This window comes from Apteryx mantelli, chromosome 2 (assembly GCF_036417845.1).
Source record: "Apteryx mantelli isolate bAptMan1 chromosome 2, bAptMan1.hap1, whole genome shotgun sequence".
NCBI classification, from domain to species: Eukaryota; Metazoa; Chordata; class Aves; order Apterygiformes; family Apterygidae; genus Apteryx; species Apteryx mantelli.
This window is the reverse complement of record NC_089979.1, coordinates 167,985,300-168,013,236: the sequence shown is the minus strand read 5'-3', so window position 1 is coordinate 168,013,236 and position 27,937 is coordinate 167,985,300. Positions and strand designations below refer to the sequence as shown.

Genomic DNA, 27,937 nt, shown 5'->3' with positions numbered 1-27,937 from the left:
ATGATTATTTTGAAGTGCATAATATTTTGCCCATAAATACTTCCCTTTGCATCTGATGCACCCGGTTTTTGTTTGTTTTTTTTTTTAAACGAGAATGGAAGAGGAAGATACTTTGTTATTCCAGTGCTGCATTGGTGTGTTGGGTTATAAGAAGAAACACTTTTTAGCCTTACAGCTTGGGAGAGATTAAAGGAAGAACAAGGCTTTAGCATAATGTCTGGACATTTCACGTGACATGTGACTTATGTATTTAAAAAAGGATTTTCTTCCAGATCCTGGAAAGAGACTCCTAACTACCTTTCTGATTTCTCAAGGCTGTCCGTGGAGTTTTCTGTATTTTTTTTTCTTTTGAGATCTTTGAGATCAACCAAAGGATAAGTTCATTCAAATAATTCAGCCCTGGAAAGGATTTGACCCAAGGAATACAGGAAAGAAACTTTTTAGGTGCAGATGTCTGCTTCTGGTGCAGCAAGATCTGTTACCAGCTCCAGGCAAACTAGAAAACGTGGATCCTGCCTGGGAATGTAGCGCTTGAAAATCACAGTAACTTTGTTCCCCTGAAAGTCAGTCTAGACATGGTAAGCAGGACATGACTCAGGCTCCTGTTTTTTCTTTTTTTCCCCTTCTTTTAGCCTTGCCAGTCCTTTTCAAAAAGGAGCTCAAGGACAAGGATGTGGAAGAAGGAGCTGCAGTGAAATTCCAGTGTGAGCTGACAAAGGATAAGGCAACTGTGGAGTGGAGGAAAGGCACCATGGAGCTCTTCCCATGTGCCAAATATGACATTAGTTTAAACGGTCGCATAGCGGAACTCGTGATCCACAATGTAGAACCAGAAGATGCCTCCGATTATACGTGTGATACAGGAGACCAGCAGAGCACAGCAGTCCTCAGAGTGAATGGTTAGCATTGCACCAAAATGGAGCAGAGGCTAGAAGGGTTTTGTGCAATTGTGTGGTTGATATTCTGTTAAGTCCTTCCAAAAGTAAGATAAAGAGCCAAGCAGGTGCTCAGTGATAAATCAGAAGATGGAGAAATGAATTTTATTGGAAGGGATTCAGAGAATGTCTATTTAAGTCTATAAGGCACAGTATCTAGGCTCATTCCTCTACTATTAATAAAAGCAAGAAACTTTGCATCATGGGGATTTTGAAATTCTAATAGATCTTTATTTTTGGCGCTTTGCATTAATTACTGGTTCAGCTGGATCAATAATTAATCATAGGCCAGTTACAAAAGTGTGTTGTTTTGTATTGCTTTCTGTTTTTCATTGTCCTCTCATGAAAATCCTGAAAACATCGTGCATTTAAACAAACCAGGAATAATGTGTGTTGCTAATCATGGTCTGTGAAAGGTTTGTGACTGTCTCATTTGTTGGCTGGAACTTGTGTTTTCGATCTGAGCCACAGCTTTTCAAACTCCTGGTGGCTGAATCTGAGCCATGAAAGCAGCTGCTGGCTCACCTAGGAGTCCTGTGCTTGCTTTAGATATATCGCAACAGGAGCTAGATAGGAGAACCACAAGCACTGAAATTCCCCTTTTCTCAACTGCTCATGCACATGGGATGGATATTCCCTTCTCGCTTTTGTTGATGACAAGCTGTTGTCTGAGCCTGGTTTGAATGAGCGCGGTGCATTTATTTGTCCATGCGCTGGAAGGACTTACTGTTGACAGTCTAGGGTCTTGGAAAGACAGCAGCGAAATAAAGCATTTGCTTACATTGTTTATAGTGTTGGAAGTGAGGAGTATCTCCGTAACATCAACAGATTTAGACTAGTTTTAGTCTAAATTCGTTTTAGTCATCAAGTACCAGATTCTGCTTAGACATGATCTTGATGATCTTCTCTGGAGATATTCAAAAGCCGCCTGGACGCGATCCTGTGCAACATGCTCTAGGTGACGCTGCTTGAGCAGGGGGGTTGGACTCGATGATCTCCAGAGGTCCCTTCCAACCTCAACCATTCTGTGATTCTGTGATTAATCCATTTGAGAATTTTCAGGATCAAGATAAGTTGTGTGAAAGGTACTGTTACAAGGTGGATGCCCTTGCCTTTGAGAAGTGAACACATCTGAGGAGCTGTCTGATCCGCTCCTTTTCTAGATATACAGAATAAAAAAAATTTTTTTTGTCATTATCACGTAATCACCAAATGCAAATTTGTTCTGCAGCTTCAGAGCCCAGGTTCCTTGTGCTGAGCTGGGCAGAAGCCACATTCGTACATTCAAGCTAATGGGTTGTGTATTAATTGCTCTCAACTTTGCAGCCATCAAACCTCGGCTGAAGCAACAGCTGAAGAGCGAGCAAGTGGAAATGGGAGGAACGGCCAGGCTGCGCTGTGAGATCACCGTAGGCAAAGCAGCGGTGGAGTGGAGCAAAGATGGAGTCGTGCTTCGCCCAAGTTCCAAGTATGAAATGTGGCAGGACGGCACCCTCCGCGAACTGCGTATCCACCACTTGGAGCCTAGCGACGTCGGAGAGTATTCCTGCAAGGCTGGGGATGAGACAACCTCTGCAAAGCTGACTGTGAAAGGCAAGAGCCGTTTACTGGGGCAAGGGGATTTTCAGTTCAACGTGCTAAGATTTTGCAACATGTTACTGTTGTAATACATGCACACAGAGTACAGGAAGGGTATCATGAAGCCATACAAAATCTTATTATGATCAGTGAATAAATGCACTGGTTTGCTTGGGGGCCCGGAGAGGATGAGGCAGCTGTAAGTTTCTGCTCATGTGGCTTTGAACGTTTGCTCGACATCATGTGAGTGATCAGATGGGTCGTCCCCAGCTTCCAGTCACCTGCCAACTGCATCTGGCCCTAATTCATTACAGACAGAGCTGTCTTTCAGACTGGGTCACTAGTGTGGAACAATCACTTCTAGCCACTCTATAGGCTGCTCTATATATTATGGATGCTCTATATACTATGCCCAACTGCACCCCTTTTCACACGTAGGGTGACCTCCGTTGTATAAATCTCTATTGTATTTGCTCAAGTGAGGACTGTGTTTCTTCCCCTTCAGTATTGCCCACGAGATTCAGGGTGTAGCTTCTGCCTCGTTGCAGGCTGTGCGATCTTTGCACAGATCTGCAAGTGCCCAGCTGTGATAGAAGCAGGACGCAAACTGAAATGCAAAAGCCCGTTGCTCCCGCTGACCCTGTTGGCCCTGCTGAGGGCACGGTGCCTCCCTGATACCCAGGCAGACTGGAGCAGCAGCACAGAGTATATGCAGTTCTGTTTGAAAACAGGCAGTGGTGGGGATCAGTTTTGAATGTGTTTAACATAATCTGAAGTGCAAACACAGCAGATTTCCAGATCCTGAACTTGGAAGCTGGTATTCAATCTCTATTCGCCCGATTACAGGATACAGGATTACAATAAGTAATTAAAAAAATAAATATGGAGCATATTTCTGAGAGAGAGAAAGAAAGAGTGATCCTGAAAGATATTGGCTGTCACTGAAGCCCCTGGCTGAAAGTGGTCACACATCAGAGTTCAAAATATGTAATTTGAGAAGCTGTGATCTCTCCATCCTTGGAGATACTTAAAACTCTGCTGGTCGAGGCCCTGAGCAACCTCCTCTAAGTTGGCCCTGCTTTGAGCAGTGGTTGGATCAGGTGACCTCCAGAGGTCCCTTCCAGCCTATGTTATTTTATAATTCTATGATTTGGTCCACATTTTGGCTTTCGTGGCTTGACTACTGAACCCTGGACTTTTTGCAGAGCCTGACGTGACCATTGTGAGTGGCCTAAAGGACATGGTGGTGTTTGAGGGGGACGACGTGACTTTTCAGTGCCAAGTTTCTCATGAGAACGCAAGGGACGTTGAATGGAAGCTGCAGGATGTTGCTCTGCAAAACAATGAAATGAATGAAATCTCCGTGGAAAAGGGGAAGATTCACACCCTGACGTTAAGGAAGGTGACTGAGCAGGACATTGGGGCTGTTGCTTTCCGAGTGGGACCACACACATCTACAGCAATGCTCACAGTAAAAGGTAAGAGAGAGGAACAGGACTGGAGAGAATAGGCAGCAATTTGATTTTGCGCGTGCTGGCAGTACAAGGCCCAACCTGTCCATCGTTCACTCCTTGCTAACTCACCGTAGTCGGGTGCTCGTGCTTGAGCTCCAGAGTGATATGGAGGCAGAAGAAATTCTCAAACGTCCTTCTCCTTCCCTTTTCGAAACTGCTTGCCTGGTCAAAGTCCCCATGCCATCTGAACTAGACAAAATATGTGCAAAATTTTTTATTAGTATTTCCTTAACTTCTAGAAACTTCTGCCAATGGCTTTCATTCAAAATCCGTTCACTTGTTTTAACCACTCCAGTATCTTACACAGAAGTTAAAGCTTTTTTTTAATACTTAACTGTTCAACTGTAAGTTGCAACTGTAGGGAAGCAAGATATGGGTGACTGTAAATTCACCTCTGCTGTGTTTGTAATTTCAGTGCCACCTCCAGTCTTTAAGGAGAAATTACAGGACACAGAATTGCAGGAAGAAGAATCGGCCATCCTTCACTGTGAGGTCTCCCAGCCTAATGTCGCGGTGGAATGGAAGAAGGGCTCCCAAGTGATTTCCCCAGGCTCCAAGTATGAAATTAGGCAAGAGGGAACAATCCATACTTTAAAAATTTATCATTTAAAACCAGAAGACTCGGGCAAATACATCTGTGATAATGGAAACCAGCAAAGAGCAGCCACTTTAACTGTTAAAGGTAAGCTGTTTTGTTTTGTTTTTAAGAAAGACTTATTCCACTTTCATAACTTAGTACTAGCGTGTGGATGTTATCTACTGTCCTTGACTTCCGATGAACTTTGCTGACAGACAGCAGCTGAGGATGCAGTCTTTTTGCTTTCAGAAGTTATTTTAAATCCTCTAGTAAGTGTCTTCAGCAATGAACATGGAGAGATGCAGGTGTAATAACTGCTTGCACAGTTCTAGATCCCAGGGGCTTCTGTCTGAGTGACCAGACAGACAATTTTGATCCTTAACCACCTCTGTCCTTTGAGCTGCAGTCCCGCCTGGGCAAATGGTGCTCCGGAGTCCAAGTGCTCAAACTTACCAGGGCACTCAGCTGCAGCTGAGAAGTGAGCCACCAAAGTACTTTCAGTGTCTAGGCTCCTAAAAACAGGTGTAACGTGTCAGTTTGTCTGCTTTTAAAAATCTACCCCGATCCAAATACAACGTTAACGTAGCTTTTCCTGAGATAAAAGATCGACTAATGTAAATAGGGGCCATGAAATTAATGTGAAATGCTGTCTTTTAAAATATCCCATGAGGTCTCTCTCGTGAAGGGCTTGTACCTGCCTGCTCTCACACTAGCTCCAGGATCTAGCAGTGCCTGAATATTTGTCCTATAAGCAGCTGTACTGAGCGTATCTGTCCTTTTGTGTCTCTGTGTGTGGTCCCAGCCATTCCAGCAGTCTTTGTAAAAAAGCTCCAAAACCAGGAAGCCAAGGAAGGCTCTACGGTGACCCTTCATGCTGAACTCTCAAAACATGATGCGCCAGTGAGATGGAAAAAAGGGTCGGTCTTGCTCCAAGCCAGCAACAAATACGAGATGAAGCAGATGGGCTCTGTTGTAGGGCTACTCATCCACGAGCTACAGCTGAAGGATGCTGGGGACTACGTCTGTGATTCTGGCGATGAGCAAACTATGGCATCCTTGGTGGTGAAAGGTGACAAAAGGCTTTCACTTCACCTTTTTGGTAGCTCTGTGTTAGTTTAAACGTTCCATAATGTACGTTTCAAGGACAGGGTGGCAGAGAGACTGGTCCCGTTCTGTGATGAGGATTTCAGGCACTTGGATGCTTAAGAATCCATACCAGTGACAGCTCCTGCATAAAATGGAACTCATTTCCAGAGATGCTCGGGGTGTGCAGTGCCCAGAGATCAGTGGGGAGCACGAAGTGCTTAGTACTCCTGGAAATCCAGCACTTTCTATCATTGCTTGTTTGGGTTTTAAAGACCTTGTAACTGAGATTTGGAATGGTGCTACAGTTTTACTACATGTACCACTTAGGGCTTTAGCAGCCTTTCTGCTTACTGATACTAAAGATGGTACAGAATTGATTCACTTGGTATGGTCACATGTTATCAATATGTCCCGAAAAAAGATTCATATATTCAGAAGCATAGAGGGAAAAGAGCAAATCAGATTACAACTGTGAAGCAGGATCAAGTTCACATGAGTGAATTGGTGAGATAGAGTCAGCAATGAAACTTAAACATCTTCCTCTGATTATCTTGGTTTAGCTTTGCCGGTGATCTTTACGCAACCCCTGCAGAACCAGCAAGCAGAAGAAGGAGGTACTATCACTCTGAGCTGTGAAATCTCAAAAGCAAATGCCACTGTGCAGTGGAAGAAGGCTGGGACAGTGCTGTGGCCAAGTGACAAATACAAAATGTGCCAAGATGGTTCTGTGGCTGAGCTGACAATTCGCAACTTGAGCAAAGCTGATGCTGGAGAGTACCTGTGCGACACAGGGGACCAGCAAACCACGGCGGCTGTGCTTGTGAAAGGTGGGACTTCAAGCGGGGAAGGGCTGAACAGAGTTTGTTTCCATGGGAGTGGCACACGATTAAGTAATTTGACACCTAGAGTATGTCCTGTGCCCAAACAGAACGATGGGGATTTCAAAGAGATCAGAGTGATTTCAGAGACATCGGAACCGGGCCTTAAGTCAATGATTCTGTGGTTTAATATTAATATCACCCACTACAAGCTGTTGGCAACGTTTCCACAATATATATATTGCCTTTCAATGTTGTGTATTAGATATTTCTCCTGTGTACACACAATACAATATAGCATGCATACTTTATAGACTCTCACATGTAATGTGTATGTGCCTAATGTGTGTATAGGCACACACATTATGCATCTGTAAGTATGCAACATTACAAATTATGCATGCACATAGATATAGTGTTTAGTGCTTTGTGGACATAAGTTCTTTCAGATAATGCAGTATTGTCAAGAATGAGCATAACAAAATGTTTAATCCAGGAAAATAGGAGACATCATTTGAAAGTATTTATCAAACTCTTTTGACCTTTCCGTAAAGAACCAGCAGCAACCATAGTGGAGACACTGAAGGACGTCACTTCATATGAAGGAGAAGATGCAGTCTTTGAATGCAAGCTGTCCCGGGAGACAACTCAGGATGCCCAGTGGTTCCTGGGGGATGTTCCCCTGCAGTCTAATGAAATGAATGAGATCAGAGTTCAAGGGAAGTGTCACGCTTTGATCCTGAGGAAGGTGACACTAGAAGACTGCGGGCCCATCAGTTTCAAAGTCGGGCAGCATACCTCGGGGGCACAGCTAACGGTCAAAGGTGAGCAATCCCCTAGAAAGAAGGGTTTAGGAGGTACTGGTAAGCCCTGCCAATACTGCTTGAGTTACTGGAGAGGTGTACGTGGGAGGAAGGGCCTCTGGAAATCTTGTGTGAGATTCAGATAACTTAACTGAGGCAAGAGTTAGATATTTATGTCTGAGCTCCTGATTTTAAAAGATTGGCCAGAACAATAGCTTATATTGTTTCTTCCTCTCTGATCTGGTTCAAAATGTAGATATGTAGATATAAATTAAATGTAGACATGTAGATACGTAGATATAAATTAATACTGCTTTTCAGTGCTGTATGTGTATAAACAATTCAACATGATACTGTTTGGGTGGTCAGAGGTTCTTCCAAACATTACGTTTCATCGAATCAGTGATGTATTAAATATTTTTACTCTGCATTGGCTTAAAAGCTTACTAAGTCATTAAATCAGGCCCATTCTGATGTCCAGAGAGCCAGCCAGTGATATATATGTGCTGCAGACTAGAAACTGTTACCATGTGGCAGGACTGATCCTGCAGACGTTAGAACAAACTGAAGTGACGCTGGAGTTGCACTGGCACCTGCATGAGATCTAAATTTGTCCTGGCCTTTCTTCTAGCAACGGAACAAAAAAAAAAAATCTGACAATTTGACTGTGACATGTTACGATTTCTTATGGTCACCTGTCAGAGAGCATTTGGGAGTGATGCTGGATTATGCAGCTGCATCACTGTTTGTGTGCTTTTTCCCCACAGTTGCTCCCGTCACATTTGTAAAGGAGCTCCGCAGCTTGGATCTGCAGGAGGGTGGCACAGCTCACTTGTCCTGTGAGGTCTCCAAGCCTGACATCCCGGTGGAGTGGAAGAAAGGCACATCTGCAATCCACTCCAGCAAGAAGTGCAGCATCAAGCAGGAGGGGAATGTGCACACACTGGTCATTTACGATTTGAACCGCGAGGACTCAGGGGACTATAGCTGCCATACAGCTGATGGGAAGACCACTGCCAGACTAGAGGTTAAAGGTATGATTTCCTCTTTGCTCAGCAGTTGTGAGATCACAGCTGGAGTACTGTATCCATTTTGGGGGCTCCTCAGTACTAGAAAGACATTGAGGTACTAGAGTGAGTCCGTGGACACCACGCAGTTTGTCAAGGGTGCTGGAGCCCATGTAGTATGAGCAATTCCACCTGGCTTAGACCTAGACATTCCTGCCCCCAGCAGCTGTCCTTCAGGAAAATACAGCAGAATTGTACGTGAACTTCATGAATGCCGTTACCATTTTGGTTCTTAGCAGTACCTTAAAAATAAAACTTTCCTCCACTTTCTGTTTTTGTTTTACACTTTCTTTTCCTCTTTGCACTTCAAGCGGTGCCTGTGCTTTTCAAACACTGGCTGAAAAATGAAGAAGTGGAGGAAGGCCGCACGGCCATGCTGCACTGTGAGCTGACAAAACCTAATGCTCCTGTGGAGTGGAGGAAAGGAGATAAGGTGTTGCAAGCAAGTGACAAGTATGAGATGAGGCAAGAGGGGACATGTGTTGAGCTCTTTATCTATGGTGCTGAGGCTCAGGATGCTGGCGAATACACGTGTGACTCAGGGGATCAGCAGACCTCTGCATCGTTGCAAGTCAAAGGTAAGAAGATGACCCTTGCTTGGGGGCAGAGAAGTTTTGTCTGTGGCTGTCCTCCACAAAGGTGAAATGGAAGCCTTATTACTGCATTATCGTTAATGCTCTGTGCCTGGGAATTACAACAGGACAGGGTTTGATCCACAGTCCGTTCTTCAAAGAATCTAGTGTCTTTTAAACCCAGTTCAATTTCTGCAGTTGCGATTTTGATCTCACTGTGAGAGTTGGGAACAAAACTGCAGCTGCTGCTCATGGAGGGTATGTGCAAGAGCATTTAGGAAACTTGCCTGTCACCTGATAATAAGAGAGACTGGAGTATTCCTCTATGCTTAGAATGGGCTTTTATATAGTTTTATTAGGTTTATACTAAGAGTACGGTGTCTTTAAACTCAGGCGACAAGATCTTGCTTTTAGACCCTGTGTTGAGCTGTCACAGCCGGTGTTCTGCTCAGAATGAGTGGTTTCAGCGATTAAATGTCCAAACACTGTGATTTGTGCTGTTGTCCCTCTAACTGGTTACACTGAAAATTGTGGGTGTGCGCACATGAAGCCCTTTAGATGGCCTGTGACCCACAGCGATCCTAGATGAAGCAGCAATGGTGTCCCATCACGGTGTCAGCGGCTGATCTCCATGAGCGTTTGGCCGCGGCAGAACTCAAAAGCCCTGCCGCAGACGTGGCGTTCCCAGCGGGCAAGCTGTGGTTCAGAAAGTTGGGACCTGCCAAGCCGGAGGAGTTGCAAGCGTGTCGCTTAGCCCTGAGTCACTGCTGTGTCTGCTTCTCCATTGCAGTGCTACCGGTGCTGTTTAAGGAGGAGCTGAAAAACGTGGAATCCGAAGAAGGGGGAACGGCTGTCCTGCACTGCGAGATCTCCAAGCCGGACGCGCCTGTTGAGTGGAGAAAAGGAGGGACGGTCATTCAGCCCAGTGACAAATATGAGATGAAACTGAAAGGCAGCATCGCTGAGCTAATCATTCACGGCGTGGAGCCTGACGACTGCGGGGATTACACTTGTAGCACCGGATACGAGATCACCGCAGGTTCTGTGTACGTACAAGGTAAGACGAAATGGGATGAAAATGCTCCGACTTCTCTGCCAGAATTTCTCACTCCAGTATCTTTGATAGCAACAGACCAAACTTGTCTCAGATGGAAACAGCTGAAACTCCATTCTTTTCTCTTCTGATTTCAGGGAAGATGTAAATATTTACGTCCATGCTGAGGTTGGACCAGCGTTTATAAGTGAATGTGGTTCAAAGCACTGACCATACTGTGTACAATAGCAGATGGTGCTGTTGAAATACTATTTGTTTGGAGTAACTATTATGAAAAATACTGAATTTCTTGTTATGCTTGATTATGGCTTCAATTGTTGTTGATATTTCTGTTAATCTTTTAAAGCAGTTTAAATAAATACCCCATTTAAATCTTAAGCTAGCTTTCTGCCTGCGACTGCATACAATGTCAATGCAGATGGCTGCGACACACAGGACAGTCAGGTATGAACTAGTCATGAAATATAGTGTTCTTTCAATGAAACAGTGTTTGCAGACAAACAAACATACTTCATTTGCAAGCGGGTGAAGGATGGAAGGTGTTTTTTAAACCCTTGAAAGAAATGTAAGGTCTTTTTTTCCCCAGAACAAGCATTACAAATTTAATTTTCCTGGACAACTTGCACTGTCGCTTAGGTTATTTCTGCTGGAAGGAACGTGTGTATGTTTATGCTTTTGTTTTCCTTTGGCGCCTTCTCTTGCTCTGTTATACAGAAGAAGCAGCAGTCATAGTTTCTGATTTAAAGAACACAGACGTCTTTGTGGGTGAGACAGCCACGTTCACCTGCGAGCTCTCACGCCCGGGCGTGAAGAATGTACAGTGGTGGCTTGATGGATCTCCCCTTCACAACAACTTTGTGACAGAAATCTCTGAGCAGGACGGGACAGTCCACACTCTAACCCTAAAGGATGTGGCGTGCCATGACTCAGGCACTGTCACCTTCAGAGCGGGGTCCCTTATATCTTCAGCTAAATTATTAGTCAAAGGTATTTCATTGTGAGAAGACACAAATGGCCACCTCCACAATTGCTCAGTGTGCTAGTGCTTCTGCCTTCCTGGCTACCCTTACTAAATGTCTCCAAAATTCCTCTTTGACACAGCAGTCCTGCAGCCTTCCACCCGTACTCATGTCTTGTAGGTACAACCACATCTGCTTTTTGGATGATGCAGGTGAGGAAAGGTTGCAGGGTCAGGGCTGTTGCTTTCACCTGACATCTCGGTAGAGCTGGACCTATTCAGGAGAAGAGGCTGTGCTTTGGTCACTGTGCAGCTACCTGATTCTCCCACCAAGCTGTTTTTATAATACCACAAAACACATGGCCAGAAGTTCACATAATTCGCTATTGTGCTGTACCATAGCTTGGATACTGTCACTATATACTAAGCTCAACATATTCCCAAGTCAAGATCTTGGGCTCATGCACTGGTGGCTCCAGAGCTCCTCTGGAAGCCACTGGTATGACCGCGGAGTAGCACGGTGGCAAAGTGGGCCCCAGCAGTTGATTGCTAATGGTTGAATACTAACAGTTAGCGCTGTGCTGGCAAAGCTTTGTTGTCTGTTGAATGAATATTTTCCTCATTTGGTAAGGGTAGCCACAAACTGCAAATAACACTGAGCTCCAGACTTTATGGTAAAGCAAGTTACTTCACATCCAGTCCTTTTATAGCCATCTGGAAAAGCTGTTATTTTTCAGAGCAAAATAGCACTTATTCCTCACTTGGGAAAGGGATTTGTATATTAGGTTTAGTATGTAAGGAGGCGTAAAGGATGAAATGTTCTCTTTGTTCAGGTCTTCCTCTGTGTTATAATTATTCACCGTAGCATGGATTGTCCACAATGTGGAATTGTAGTCAGGAATTGTTATCTGCTTCCCTGTCAGTCTGATGTGTCCCTTGTTGGACCTTCAGAAAATTTTGCTCTCTGAGGAGAAGAAATGCCAGATCATTTATATCTAATATCAGAATGGTGCAGCAGCGAGACAGTGTGTAAATATGAGAAATCACATGTCCATTTGCCATCAAATTTGACTTCAGTATTTCCAGAGACAGAATCTAGTTCTGAGCGCTGTAGGCAAAGAGCTCCAGTGGATGTAGAAAATAAATTAAAAATAAATGCGCTGTTAGATATTCAGCCAGATAAAGGGCTCCTGAGAAGTTTTAATTTCATAGAATCACAGAATTGTAGAGGTCTAACACCCAAAGCTCATGCTAGTACAAACATGTATGTGGATATATTGTGCTTCTGCTGAAGTAAAGATTTTTTTTTTTTAATGTGAACCGAGTCACAGTATTATATGACTCTAACTGGATTAGGATGAGGAAGACCTTTTAAAAAACACCCCAGTTATGGTGCTCTGCTCAATAACACTTGATTTAATAGGAAAGTAAAGCACTAGTGAAATTCTAACTGTGCTTGTATTAACAGTCAATTTCCTGCACTTTACTTTGTCCAGAAATTTAAAGATCCATCCTCAAGCTATGTGTGTTTCAGTCTATCTAGCTGTCTGTGGCTGGTTCTTCATCAGGCAACAGGTCGTCTCTCTTAGTGCCGTGGTTCTAACCCTATTCTCCTGGCGTGCTTATAACGGGATATCTATTCTATGATGACCAAGATCTCATGACAGCTTTTCTTCTTTGGCCTTCACAATGCCGTTGTCCTACAATTGCATCTGTTCGCTGTCCCAGCATGGCTGGGCAGCGGGGGAATGGAGAAGGTTGGAAGAGCTGCCCTCTCCTTCTGACCCCCTTGAGCAGGGGTGAGGATTACAGGCCCCAGTGTACCCCAAGGCCCAGGGTGCTTCCTGTCATGCTGAGGGGGAGAACAGGGCCACCAAGCTCTTAGCTCAGCGGTGGGGCAGTGAGAAAAGGACAGTCTCCTTCTTTTGGAACCAGTGGTGACACTGACTGTGAGGAGCATATTTCTCCATCTTATGGGGATGGTGGTGTAGTCCCCCAATTGCACAGAGCTCTTCTTGCTTCTTCAGTCCTTCCTGGAGTCCTTCAGTCTCCAGGATCTGCCATCGATGCCTCCTCTCCATACACACACACGCACACACACAGGGTGGCAGAGGGAGCCTTAGAGAGCAGGATCAAGCCTTGCAACGAAATGCCGAGAGACGTTTCCCAAGCTATCTTTGCTTCCCAAGGTCTGCCAGTAACATTGGAAATCCCTCAGCCCAATGCACAGAGCTTCAGGAGGAGCATTCCAGACAGATGTCTGATCTACAGATCAGCTGGTGAAAAGGAAAAGCTTCTTATTTTTCCCAAACCTATGCCTCTGGCAGAGGGCTAATTAAAAGAGCAAGTACCTCCTCCCTGTGCAGTGCCCTTCCTTGTTAGAGCTGTCCAGGAGCTTTGCTCCGCATGCTGCTGTGAGTGGGCTCTCCGCTGGAGCTTGCCTTTTCAAGCCCCTTCCCCCAGTCCCACTGAACAATGCTGATGTCTTTCTTTTGCCCAAATCAGTCAGGGCAGCCCATCATCCACTGCGCTCCTCCATCTCAGACTTGCGCTCTTGAAATGTTCTGGGAAGCAGAAGTGTTTCACATCCAGCACTGCTTAGGCTAGAGAGTCTCACCAGGGCCGAGAGGAAAACGAATGATGGCAGGAGTGCCAGCAGATGTTCTGCACAGAAGTTCGTGGTCAGGACTGTTAAAGTGCAGGCCTTAACTGCTGCTGGTCCATTTTCCGGTGTGCTAGTTACATTCTAATGCACCAGTTTTGCTTTATCCTGCTTGCTGCTGACCCAAGCAAAGACTAAACCGCTAATCCCTGGTGTGCCCGGTCGGCTTCTTGCTTGCACTCTCCCTCGGCCTGCTTCCTCCAACTCTGTACTTGTCAAAAATCTCCAGGTTGCTATTTCCTTGAGGATCCGCTAATGCATGTCCCTCCTGACGTGTTGGTTGACAGATCCAACCATTGAAGTGGTCAGTCCCATGCAGGATATAACTGTTGATGAAGATGGCACAGCAGAGTTCATATGCCAATATTCTAGGCCAGTGCACGCCATATGGAAGAAAAATGATCAGGAAATACATGCAGATGGGCAGCGAGTCCTTATCGTGCAGGACTGGAATGTAAGCATGCTAAAAATTAAACCTACGGTACCAGAAGACACTGGCATCTATTCTTGTGAAGCTGAAGGCACTAAAGTGGTGGCTGCACTTGATGTTCAAGGTGAGGTCTTCCAGACAAAGAGGAAGACTATCATGGGTCCCAAATATAAAAGGTGGAAAAAATCATGGAAGCGTCTCACAATAAGCGACACGTCAGAACCCGTTCTTTGGTGTTCGCTCCAGTATTGATAGCAGTGCTAAAAATGGATGGGAGTTAATGGGAACTGAATGGGAAACTGCGACACTTCACAGAAGCTTAGTTCTAATTAATGCTCGCTTATTATATCGATTATGTATCATACCTCCTCTCCGATGAACCGCATTTGGCTCCATCCTCAGTGCAATGGGATGTCTGCTGAGTTACTGTGATATCGCAGATATAATGTTGGTCCAAAGGAATAGTGAGAATACTTTTTGCTGTTACAGAGTGGTTTTTACATGCACTGCACTTTAAAACCAGTCACTAATGGAGAGAGGGGAATTTAATGTTATTTTCAGTTATTGTCAACTGCAGCTAATCTAGTTCGGTATTTTACTTATTTCAAATGCTGATCACTCAGGAAATACCTTCCTACTTGTAAACAGCATTTGTGAGGGCCCCAGAAACAGCAAGTAAAAAAATAACAATAGTTATATATTTTATACGGGTGTCTAATAATTTACTTCTGATGTCTGCATAAGGAATTTTTGTTTTCAGTCACCAGGTGAACTAATATGATCAGCAGTCATAGTGGTTCTGGTCTGATTTCTGAATTATCATGGTTTGTTAGGCAAAATTGTTCTTTCTGCCTAATTAATTGTGAGTGTAGGAGCAGAGTATTATTTATTATAGTATTTTGTACTTTGATAAGCGCCTTCCATTTTAGGAATTAAAAACAGCTAGCAGATATTAATGAGTATAATCCAAAAGAGGAGATAGGATCCACTTTTTATGCATAGGGAAACTAGGACTCAGAAAGTACTTGAAGAAACAGCTTGGATTGATCCTAACATACTTTATACATTCTGCAAGGAGTTGAAAAACCTTTATTGTTCTCCCTAAGTATTATAAAATATGGAAATCTTTTTAGTAACTCATACATTTTTTTATTTTTTATTTTTTTTTTGCTAGGGAATAGTTCAGCATTAATTTTCTATGTTTCAAACAGTTCCAGACAGTGGTTGTAGAGATCCTGAGCAGGACTATCTCCGAGTGTTGGTTTATATTATCGATCATGACCATTTTATGGTGTTTGTGTCAGTTATATTTATATGCACATAATCTGTGCATGTGCTTGGTGTGGCACAAATTTTATCCAGGTGCAGCAGCCCACATTTAGTTGTGCCCCAGGCTGATTGCTTATGTACAAATGCCAACCAATGCATGCAATTGCAGTGACTGTGCATGTTTCTGGCCACACGATTCGCCTCACACGTGCAGGAGAAAATAAACCTAATATATTGTCATAAGGCTTTTGTAATAATTCAGAAAATAGAGTTTACATAGATGTTGATTTTTCATGTGTTTCCTAGAAGCGGACTGGCGAAATGGTTTGTTAACTTAGTTGGCAGTCCCTATAGCTTTGCCAGCTGTAATATTCTCTTGATGCGTTTATTTTGCATGAAAGGTAGGAAGAATTTATCATAAGCTGTCAGTTGATTCAAATTTCCCCAGTTACGATGTTAATTGTGCCTGCCTGGGAGACCTGAGGGAAATGTTTCCTGTTTGGGGACGGAAGGAATCTGATTATGTCCCCGTACTATCACTTCCTATTGAATATTGGCTTGATTCATATAAACACCAACGTTTTTTTTCTTGATTCATAAAGACAGAAGTCAGGTTTCTGGAGGAAGCCTAGATGAAGCGCTAGAGCTTCTAGAGGTTTTTCATTATTTTTAAGCTACCTCACAACTGAAAACAGTTTTGAATATAGCACTGTGTTAGAGCGTGGTTGAAATTAGCAGCTAAAGCCGCAAGCATACTTTATCACATCCATATCCTTTCCATCAGCTTTCCAGCAATGGGAATCAGCAGTGCTCCAAGGCTTGTCAATATTCAGCTATGCATAGCCACACAATTAATATTGTTGATGGTTCTCCTTCTCCACTAGCCAAGAACAGCATCGTCCAGGGCCTGGAGAATGTGGAAGCAGTGGAAGGAGGTGAAGCCCTCTTTGAATGCTACCTTTCCAAACCCGAGTGCTACAATTACAACTGGCTGATCGATGATGAGCCTGCCAAAACTACAGAAAACACGGAGATGGTTTACTTTGAAAATGGGCGCAGGCATCTTCTCTTGCTGAAGAACCTAACTCCCCAGGACAGCTGCCGGGTGACTTTTATGTGCAGCGACGCGGTGACCTCCGCCTTCCTGACTGTGAAAGGTAACGGAAGCGGTCTTATGGGGAATCCTAAATTTTTGATTTGCAAGGGCAAATGACCCGGAGAAATGCGATGAGTGGCAGAGAGGAAAAGCTGCATAAGCTGCTTGCTTCATACCCAACTTCTAATTCTCAACCAATGAATGAATGGTGGCTTATATTTTCCTTTTTTCTTATTGTTCTTTTTGTCATGACCCGGATATAAAGAGCATCATTTAGCAATGAGTTAGAAGCATATGACTGTCTTACAATAGTGGTGGAGTTGACTTTTCTAGGAACTTACGTTGACTAAGAGAAGCAGCACTCTGCGTTTTTCTCGGCTCTTGACTAGAGACGAATCCTTCTTGGATGTGCTGATAGCTTCTTGTGTCTGCCTCTCATTTGCATTCCCATCTTTCTGACTTGCCATATGTGCAAGCATTACATATCCTATTTAATATGGCCTAATCACAGAATCGGAAAAAAACACACTCCTGTTTCCACTTCCTTTCCATTGTACTGCTTTCTGGGATGTTTTCTAATTGTTCCCACCTTATGCTCAGAAGAGTCTCTTGACAAAGATTTTCATTCTCAAGGAATGTTTCCATTTTTTGGCATAAAAGATAACTTCCCATACTTTTGATATCAGTTGCAGAATACTGGAGGTTTGGCTTGGGCTTTCTGCTTAGTCCCATTTTATTAAATCTATCATTTCATTAAACCCATCTGCTTGTACTGATAATTCTGAGATCAAATGGAGGCTTGCTATGAACAAATGTAAATCTTGTCAAACCTTTGCAGTTGCATCTGATTGCATCAGGAGTAGATTTAGCTCCGTTATTTCTTGATGTTTTTGTTATGGTCTATTCTCCAGTGCCGGTGACTGGGGCGCACACCCATATATACACTTCGGCACTAGTTCTCCAACAAGAGCACACTGCACAGGCAGCATGAATATTCTCTGCCTCTGTGGTGCTGCAGTCTCTGTCAAATCCACTTACCTCATTTACTTCCTTAAAAAGCATTGCCAAATTAGGTACAAAACCAATAGCAATTTGTCTTAGACCTCTCCTGTTTAACTTAGTTCCAAAAAGAAGCTGGTTTGTGATACAGACATTCTGGTGACCCTTGGGAGTTCATGCAAATGATAGACACATTCTGGTAACTCTTGGGATTTCATGCAAAAAAGTGATAGCTAGAGAATCTGGGTTTAAAAAGGAAACCAATTGAAATGCCTTTCATGACTCAGAAATGTGCAAAGCGGCAGGCTGAGGACCTAGTGTTCTAGGGTCTCGGGAGAGTTTGGACTCTGGTTTGACTAGCACTTGAGCTCTGAGGACCAAATCCATCTTTGAGTTAGTATTTTATTCCATTTGATTTTATAACTATGGTTACTTCATGGTGCTATTTTTACTTTGTGTTCTTTTTGTATTTTTGGAGAAAGGGGGAGGTAGCTCTTCCTTTATGACCCTTTATGGAGGTCAGTTGTTTCAGTGCTTCTGGGTTATGCATTTACCATTTACATCAAGGAATGAGAACCAGGATTCACCTTAGGTAATTGCAGGCAATTCTGTGAACTGCATAAATCTACTTGTCCTCGATTCCTCTTGTACTCTGTAAGGAAGAGAGGCATCTTCGGAGTGTTTGCAAATGCTTATCTCACTGAGATACTGAATCTAAAGGGCAAAGGCTGCCCTGTTCCCAGCATTTTTGTGGCAGCGTTCACAAATTGTTCAGTAAAGAAAACACAGGAAAGCAGCGGTTTCCAGTCAGAGATATGTGTGACTCTCAGTAATGAAAGCTCTGTAAGTTCATTTAAGTTTCTCCAATGTATTTTTCTGCTACTTGGAAAAGGAAGACATTTCTGGATTGGTTTTCACTCCTGAAAGTATCGGAAAGTTGCAGTCCCCAAGGATACCATCTGTTGTAGTGACATATGTAGCCTCTCTATTAATGGTCTCCTTGGTCTCGGAGGCCTGGCTGCCCAGAGATTCAACACAAATACTCATAATACCTCTTACCGGCATTTATGTCAGTACCCGAGGGCTTGATTACCTGTTTTTATCTGCAGGGTGGCGCTTACGGATCTTGCAGCCTCTCACAGATGTGGAAGTCTCTCCAGGGGACAAAGCTACGTTTAGCTGCGTCCTGAGTGAAGCGGTGCCGATTAATGAAGTTACCTGGTATTCCAATGACACAGAAATCCAAACAAATGAGGACTGGGAGGTACAAGCAGATGGAAATAAATACGAACTTATTCTGAAAAAAGCCCAACCACATCATTCTGGAGAGGTGACCTTTGCTTCCAGAGAAGCAATTGCATCCGCCAAGTTGGCTGTGATCGGTAAGTTCATACATTGTTTCTGTCTTTCTAGCCCAACGGCACTTGAAATCTCAGACTTTGGTATTGAGGTACTGCATCAAATTTTCTAAGCTTTGCACTGATTTGTTTCTCATGTCCCAAGCTAGCATTCTTAGGCTGAGAAGATGCTGCTCCTGGGCAACTCTGTTCTTCAAACAGAAAAAGTTCACCTCATCACATGAAAATTAGATCAGGCTAGAGATGATCACCAGGTTTCCTTAGCTGCAGTCTTTCATAAAATGTAACATAGAATCTCATGAAAATCAGATTACTGAGAGTTCAGCACCACCCTCTGCAAACATGTGGGTGCTGGAGGGAGCTGAACTAGAGTTCATGTGTATGGAAAATTATGAGGGGCAGCAGAGAACCCTTTGAGGTGTGCTAATCTACTCAAGTAGAGATTTGACTGTAAATAGAGACAGGAAGCTGTGCACCCAAGGTTTGCATGTGGAAAGAAATGTTTGGGGTCTCCAAAATTAAAAAATAAAAATAAGGAAGGACAGCTGTTGACCTTATTTCCCCATAATTTGTTGGATTGTTATAGTATATGATGGCAGGTCATTTACTCAGTAAATGCCATACACACATCTTGTTTTCAGCTGGGTGGGAAAAAGTAGCGGGAAAATGTCATAATAACGTGTGACATAAGTATCTGAGATGGCTCTTGGAAAATGACTATTTGTCATTAGTAGCATAGATAGATCGGTCCAGCGCAGGTGTGTCGTGGTCACAGGCAGGTAGCCACTCAGCTTCATACTGAGACGGGTGCCGAATGCGTTGCACTTCCTTCTTGTGGCTTGCAGAAGCCTCTCAGGTTGTTGTAGCGTAAAGCACTATTGCTCATGTTATACATCCCTGGAACTTTGTTGTGCCCTCAGCCCACCCTGACCCCCCCGAAGAACCAGAAGTTTTAAGTAAGAACAGTCACTCTGTAACTCTGTCTTGGTACAAGCCACTGAGCGACGGTGGTTGTGACATCCTAGGCTACAACGTTGAAAGGAAAATCCCAGGTGTTGGCTGGCAGTCATGCAGCGAGGGCATGATTCCAAACACGGAGTTTGTGGTGGACCATCTCACCCCGGGCGAAGCCTACAGATTCCGCGTCTCGGCTGTAAACAAAGTCGGGGCCAGTGAGCCGGTGCACTTCCCTCAAATGGTGCAGCTAGGTGAGAAGGAGAGGTGCCCCCAGGAGGACTGAGAGCTGCTGTAGACCTGTGTTTCGCATGGCATGCCTGCTTCACCCGCTCCAGGGATCTCCTGGAAGAGTCCACTCTGCAACGTGTTTCAGTGCTTTGCTGCCAACACAGAATAGGAGAACTAGCTTGGAAAAATTGTTCTGGGCTGCTGCAAAGCAAAACTTGCTGCGTTGTTAGGGCTCCACGTTTATTTTCCCCAGACTGCATCAAGCTATCGTGTGGCCTGCACTGCATCCGTGATTTGTCTGGTGACCATGAGTTTCTTTTCTGGTGGAGGTCAGATGGAATGAGGCAGAAGGGGCATGCTGGAATGCGTCTGGTGCAGCTGAGGCCCTGGGTGCCTACACAGTGGGTGGGCGGTGTTGTCTTCTTCACCCATCTTTCTCTCTCGTTCTACTATTTGCATATCTTTATATAATAACCCCCATGAAGGAGAGTGCTGGAGGAGACAGTTCCTTTGGTGGCTGTTGGTGAGACTTTGGAAGCCACAGTGAGATGGAGAGCCGCTCTTCCAATGTTTCTTTTCTTTTCTTGCGATGCCATCTGTGATATCAGAGTCCCCAGCAAGTACCTCAAAGGGAAGAGACTATATTAATAAAAAAATAAATAAATAAAATCCCTTTTGCTTGGGGCTCAGGCACACGGTGATGTTTTTGCAACATAACAGCTTCCAGGGTGTCAGCTGCAACCTGATAACTCTGCATACGCTCACTTTGTCTACAACTCCAAGGCGTTTTGGGCAATGATCCCCTCACCCCGGTGAAACGTGCAGAGGGGCAGGTGACGTTCGGGACTGTGCTCCTTCTTGGGAGCTCAGCTGTGTGCTTTAGGTCCCCATCAATGGCAGCTGAACATCTGCACGTTTCATGGATTTGTCTTGGCTTCATTTGGAATATCACTGTCATACAAACAGCACATCATTGGCAGGACTCCTTCCAAAGTAAAGAAGATAGAAAAAAATTTTAGGGAAAATCTTTACACTTTTTGAGAATTTTTAATTCTTCAGGAACGAGAGCAAATACTGTTTTCTTTTACTTTCAAGATTGGGATGAAGTCAGCTTTTAATAATCTCTTTTATTCTTTTTATTTTTTTTCTTTATTGTGTCACTTCTTCAAAACTTCCTCATTCTAAACATTACGATCTTCTAGGATATCTAGGGCTGCTTGAATGTTCATTGTGCTGGATAAATGAAGATCACCAAATACAGAAGTAGGAAAAGTGAAACAACTTCTGCATGTATATATTTATCTGAAGTTGGTTTAACCTCTGGGAGAGCTTGTGCAATTAATTTGGTATTATCTTTGGAAGTTGTGAACTTTGGATGCTGCCAGTCACGTTCTTTGATTGTCTGCAACAGTCAAAGAATCTATAAGTTAACGATGGGATGTTTGGTTATTCTACAGAGTAATCTGGAGCATCTTAAAGCCAGTTTATGATATATTGTGTTAATTCTTGTCCCTTCTTTTCTTTTCTTTTTTTTTTGTAATTATAGAGCCTCCACTTACAGTCACTCATCCTTTGGTGGGAGGATCAGTATCAGAAGGGGAGGTGGCTCGCTTGGAGTGCAAATTATCAAGTGAAGTTCAAGAGACAGCGACATGGCTCAAAGGAGAAGAACAAATACAAGCTGGAGGGAGATACGAAATCCTCTCTGATGGAAAAAAGCAGATGCTCATTATTCATGAATTTAAACCTGAAGATCAGGACACGTACACCTGCATGGTTTCTCCAGAAGTCAAATCTGTTACCAGCCTGTGTCTTGGAGGTACAGAGTGCATTCCTGTGACCTTAAATCAGTTCTGCTCAGGGACATCTCAGCAGTTTGGTCTTGAATTCATTTTCCTTTACAAGTTGTCTCTCAAATCCACAAAGAATCGTTATCCCTGTTTTGTGTTGCCCAGTATGTTTCTGAATCTGTAATAGTTTTGAGCTGTTCAGATAAGATTTTCCTGATATTTTCCACCTTAACAAATACCCATTGTCACCAAAGTCCTCAACACTTCCTAGCTTAGAATAAAAACAAAACTTTGAAAGAAGAGAGAAAATTGCATTAAGTTGGAATAATACAGTCTTTTTATAATGCACTGGGCTGAACTCTGACCAAAACTAATCACTACGATTGTTTTGTATAGCTCTTTGTTTCCGTAAGCTTAATAATGATCACTAGATCATTATTACTATAAGCTCACTGGGAGGCAATTTTTTTCCCCCCCTGATGTTTAGGCAACTCACTGTGTCCCAGAGAGTGAGTCAGACTTAGACATTTGAGCATAGGTATCTCCAGGCAGATGTTTCCATGTGAGATGGATGTCTCAGCTCCCATTACAACCAGTGGAGAACTGCTCAAGACAGTCAGTGGAGCCCTGTCTAACTTTAAAATAGGGTGAGCTGAATTGCTTTCCGTGCTCCACTGACTGTCCTAACTAGATACTCAGCAATTGCAACAGGAGCATAGGTGCGAGCTCGTGGGAGACACTTGCAGTTATACATCTTTTTCTACACGCTGGATCTTCTTTCTCCTTTGGCTACAAAAGGAACCAAGAAAATTGGCTTATACTAAATGTCTGGTTTTTAGTTGGCTACAGTTAGGTTAAGTGAATCACACTAATCTCACTACGAAGAGAAAGACCTGACAATACTGGATAGATTGTGAATGCAGCTGTTTGTTCATTCTTTACAAAATGAGTTTAATTGGTTAAAATGCATGGGTAGATTAAGATACCTGAGGAAGAAACAGTGATGGGTAGATTTCTTAAAAAACAAAAGCAAAAATCTATGTATTTCTGTCATGCCCTCACTTGAGATCAAGAACTTATTGAGGTCTCCCATTGAAAGACTCTCAGTGTTAATCTAGTTGTGTGTGTTATTTTCCATATCCAAGTGTGAATCATACTCTTTTGGGCTGGATGATTATTATTTTTAGCAAAAGCTTTGGCACTTTGCTTCTATTGTTCTCCATGAGAGTGTTTATGTATTTCACAAATAAAAGACAGCTGCAACAGAAAGGACAAAGCCACTGTTTTTTTACGCAGAGGCTTTAGAGATCAAAAACTTTACTTTGTGGTAATTCAGACAATACACAATCAACATCGCATTTCCCTGGAGGCATTAGTAAAACTGAGAACTCATCAGGAGATTAAAAAATAGTGTTTGTTTATGTCTTTGAAATTGAAATATTTTTCTGCAGCCCTGGGCAGATGTGTAGAGTAGAATGAGGGAAAAGACATGGAACTCCATTCACTTCTCTGCCTCGCCTTATAGCTTGTGCACTTCCGTGGGTTTTCCAAGGCCAAATTGCAAGCTCTTGTTTTCAAAACATGAGTCTAGCCAAACGCTGGATAGCTTACAGTTTTGGACTATGACTGCATATAAGAAATGGAATTAGACATGAACATAAAGAGCGACAGAATTTGGTTTACTGGGTTCAAATGCATGAGGAAGAAAAAAAATGTTGCTGTTTGGCCATATTTTATGTACATGCATAGAATCCTAAGATAGTTGAGGTTGGAAGAAGGGTCATCTCTGGATAGCCTAGTCCAACCCACCTGCTCAAAGCAGAGTCAGCTAGAGCAGGTTGCTCAGGACCTTGTACAGTAGGGTTTTGAATGTCTCCAAAGGTGGAGACTCCACAACCTCTCCGAGCAACCTGTTCCAGTATATTAAATTTATATTTTGTTCCCAACTTAATGTTTAATTAAGTGCCACTGATATTCTTCTGTCGAGACTTTAGTATGATATTTCCATGTGCTTTCTCAGGGCTTAATCATAGACTTTGTCTTTTAACATCTCACCAATCTAATTCTCCTCAGTTCCTACTGTAGCATTGCTAAAAGAGATCGCCAGGGAAGCACCCAGCGCAAGCCAACCGGAAGAGCTGGTGGATGGACATGTCCAGCCCAGCTTGCCCCCTGAGGCTGCTCAGGAGGGAGACCTTCACCTGCTGTGGGAAGCTCTGGCCAAGAAACGCTGGATGAGCTGGGAGCCCACCTTGGATCCCATCAGCGAGGTGCCTGAAGAGGATGAGAAACTTCAGGAACTGAAGAAGGAAGAAGCAGAGATGTCTCACTATTACTCAGAGGAATACTCCACATGTGACGAGCTGGCTAGGACTGGAGAAGCAGATTTCTCTTTCACAAGTTCAGATGATGAGTCTAGAGCTGGGACTCCTTCACTAGTCAACTACCTCAAGAAAGCTGGGAAGACAAGTGTCAGCGTTACTAGCAAGGTTCAATCGGGCTCCACAGGCAAGTTATGGAAGCAGTGGGAGAAATCCAGTGTGGAGACTGCTGTGGCGGTCCCAGCTGCTAAGCCAGCTGAACCAGAAATAACGGATTTAGATGATCCTTCCATGAACAAGGCAGCTGTAAAGATCCAGGCTGCTTTCAAAGGCTACAAAGTCAGGAAGGAGATGAAGCAACAGGAGTGCCCAGTGTTTGCTGAGACCTTCAAAGATTTCTCTGGTGAGCCTGGAAGCACTCTCCACCTTGAGTGTGTGGCCCACAGCAAAAGTGACATGAAAGTCTGTTGGCTGAAAGACGGGGAAGAGCTTTCAGATGGTCGCTACTATCACATAGACAATTACAGTGATGGGACCTGCTCTTTGATTATCACTGGCCTGGATATGAAAGATGCGGGTAAATACACGTGCGAGGCATCTAATAAATTTGGCAAAGTTTCACACAGTGCTAAGGTGACGATCGGCAGTCAGGAACCTCAACTTGTTCGTAAAGAGAAGCAAGTTAAACATACCACTGACAGTGAGACTGAGAGCTCGTCTGGCAGTGAGCTGGATGATGCTTTCCGTAAAGCAGGAAGGAGACTTCACAGACTCTTCAAGGCCAAGATCTCAACGGAGATATCTGACGCGGAGGAAGAGCTCTTTGTCAGTGCAGATGAAGGGGACGTAGAGGTGGTGGACCATCAGACGTATCGTGAGGATGACCAGTACATCTACATCAAGTTTGAAATCTTGTCTGAGGCAAAAACTGCAGCCACTCGATTCAGAGAGATGTTTGGTGCCCTGGGAATCCCTGTGGAAATTGACATTTTGGAACAAGGCCCTAAAAAAATGGAATTGCGTATTGGGAAAGCAACACCACCCGCCGTCGGGAAGTTTGTACCACCAGTAGCAAGACCTCCCCCGCCTTTACTGACTTCTGATACAGGTGAGTAAAGCAAGCTCGTTCTTTCTTTGAAAAAGGTATCTGGAGCAGGTCAGGATGTTATTTTTTTACTTGTGAATAACTTAAACCTTTGTTTTTCATTTCATGCAGATATTTTCTGGAAATCTTTGCACTTTTGAAAAAATAGATGAAATTTTTCTTTCTTTTTCATTTTTGGGGAGAGGAGGGAAGTCAGTGCTGGAGCAGGGGGTTGCAAAATTCTCACTTTTCTGTAAAGATGCTTTTGTAGTAGCAATTTCCACTATTATAATAATATAGCTATAAATGCTTTTATTGCTATACTTAAGTTAATTAAACAGTTTTCAGAACAGCCCTTAAAGAGGGACAAAAGACATTTTGTCAAGGGGAAGAACTGAGGTGATATATAGTTTGCAGCTGTGAGATTTCAATACTTTTGGCAGTCCAGGGGAATTTTTTCTTAGTGTTTGTCAGGGAGTTTCTACTTGACCTTTATTGTCATGGAGAAAAGATATCACTCTGTTATTTAAAAACCTGCGAAGCAGAAGTCTTCTGGCACTGGGCAGAAGCGCTCCTAAAATACATCTAACGCAACCCAATTTTTCCTTTCTTCTCCCCTAACTACCCTGGATTTAGCCCCCATGTTCATGACTGAGCTTCAAAACCAAGAGGTCCAAGACGGATATCCAGTCAGCTTTGACTGTATTGTCATTGGCAAACCTCTCCCCACGGTTCGCTGGTTCAAGGATGGGAAAGCAATTGAAGAAAATGACCATTACATGATCAGCGAGGACCAGGAAGGGTGCCATCAGCTGATCATCACGGCTGTGGTCCCTGCTGACATGGGTGTTTACCGTTGTCTTGCTGAAAACAACATGGGTGTTGCTTCAACCAAAGCTGAGCTTCGAGTGGACTGTAAGTCTCAAAATAACTGTAGGAAAGCCAGAGGGAAGGGGTCATGCTTAGAGGGGGATAAATATTTTTTAAGAAAAATGCTATTTACATTTTTTTTAAAAATGAACCTCTTGGGTTCCCCCCAACAAATGGGGGGGAAAAGCCTCCAAAATTTTCTTTGCACCAGAAATGCAGCTTTTCAACTGAGTCTGGTTCTTAGAGTGCTGTGGATGCCCTTTTACTAAAGAGCATATATTATTCTGGATTGGCTGACTGAACAGTTTCTACAAGCAAAATGAAGAAATATGGAAGTGCTATCAAACTACTTTTTAAAATGTTTCTGCTAGGCTATTGTAAATGTGTTAATAAAATGATAATGATGGTACAAGTGTTAATTATAAGGACAACGTGGATGTCACTAGTATGGGTGAGCTGCTCAGTTGCAGAGCAGAGCCCAGTTATTCCTAAAGGTCAGAGAAACATCTTACTATAGACCATACCCAGTTCGCTGGGTTTTCTCTGAGGCTCTGAACACCAGAGAGGCGACAGAGAAGGTGGCCTGGATGTTCCCCTTAGGAAGCCCTTCTGACTATCTCCTGAAGCATCCGTGTTGGATCTTGAAAGGAGCGATAGTTAGCTACCTTTGGAAACACCGCCATGGTGCAATGGTTGTGTAGGTGAAATAATGGATTTTTAATAAGGGAGATCAGCAAAAACTATTCCTCCGAGTTTGGAAACTGTTAGCTCTAATTGCTGTAATTATTATAAGATGAAATAATTTCAAACTTCAGATTATCTAAAATATTTTTTCTCTTTAACAGTGACCAGCACTGACTATGAGACAGCAGCAGATGCAACAGAGACTTCCTCCTACTACAGGGCCAAAGAGTATATTTCAAGGTAAATCTAACTCTAGTTCTTTGTAACTTCTGACTCGGTAAGATCAATATATTTCTGTAATGTTGCTTTCTGCGTGGAAATACTGAGTCTGTTTTTGCTGTACCTGGCAGGGCCAGTTTAATGTAATAAGGAACAGTCAGATGAGATGAGATTCCAGTTAGAGTAACTACTGCAGCTGGACATTTATCATGGGCTAATTTGCCCTGCTGCTTTCAAGCGAGCCTGGGGATTTCTCCACTGCTTTTAATGATATATAGTACTGCATGTGCTGTTGTGATGACAAAACGCACAGAATGAATTAACCTGAAATAGGTGATCCTGATTTCCTTAACCCTTTGCTGTCTTGGTGACTTTCTTCTTTCTACCTCTAATTGTTTCTTAGCCGCGAGCAGGAGGAGTCTACCACTGAAGAGGAGCAACTGCCTCAGATCCTCGATGAGCTTCATGATATTCACGTGGCACCTGGAGCATCTTTGGCAAAATTTCACCTGAAAGTGAAAGGTGAGGGGAGGCCACAACACTTTGTGTTGTTCCAGGTTTGCTGTCGGAGCGAAGTGCTGGACAAGGTTTTCTGATGCGCTCTTCCACAGTTGTGCTCCCAGTCTGTTCATCTTGCACCATTTTTGCATAAGCCAGCTAGAAGATGATGTATGTGCTGATGAACCTTGGGTTCTGCAGCGGACATAGGCAGATAAAGTGGCCTATTTTGTGCCCATATCTGCAGGCATAATTACAGGCATATGTTGCTGAAAACTGAGTCCTGTAATTCTCTGAGCACACTAGTTATGCAGAAGCAATAAGGAATGAAAAAGCGAGAATATCTCTTTATTCACTTTAATAAATGAAACAGTCCTGGGCTAGGAACTAGTGATGAGTCCTAGACTCATCTTCCCTCTCTGCAGCATTGTCTTACCCTGTTATGAGGGAGTCGCTGCTACAGGCTAAAAACTGCAAAAACTTCTTTCTGCTCTCAGTGGTAGGGAGAGG

At 43.5% G+C, this 27,937-nt stretch overlaps 1 protein-coding gene across 1 annotated transcript in view; it reads left to right on the top strand.

The window, feature by feature from the left end:
- The window catches only part of LOC136991345 (obscurin-like), a 144,635-nt gene that overhangs the window by 67,104 nt on the left and 49,594 nt on the right, over positions 1–27,937 (top strand). Inside the window, 19 exon segments of the mRNA XM_067292211.1 lie at positions 633–899; positions 2,262–2,528; positions 3,719–3,991; positions 4,443–4,709; positions 6,251–6,517; positions 7,063–7,332; positions 8,079–8,345; positions 8,690–8,956; positions 9,741–10,007; positions 10,719–10,991; positions 13,912–14,178; positions 16,208–16,480; positions 18,528–18,800; positions 19,697–19,984; positions 21,508–21,780; positions 23,825–25,180; positions 25,793–26,071; positions 26,872–26,950; positions 27,333–27,451. Of these exon segments, the coding sequence (XP_067148312.1) occupies positions 633–899; positions 2,262–2,528; positions 3,719–3,991; positions 4,443–4,709; positions 6,251–6,517; positions 7,063–7,332; positions 8,079–8,345; positions 8,690–8,956; positions 9,741–10,007; positions 10,719–10,991; positions 13,912–14,178; positions 16,208–16,480; positions 18,528–18,800; positions 19,697–19,984; positions 21,508–21,780; positions 23,825–25,180; positions 25,793–26,071; positions 26,872–26,950; positions 27,333–27,451 (5,892 nt within the window).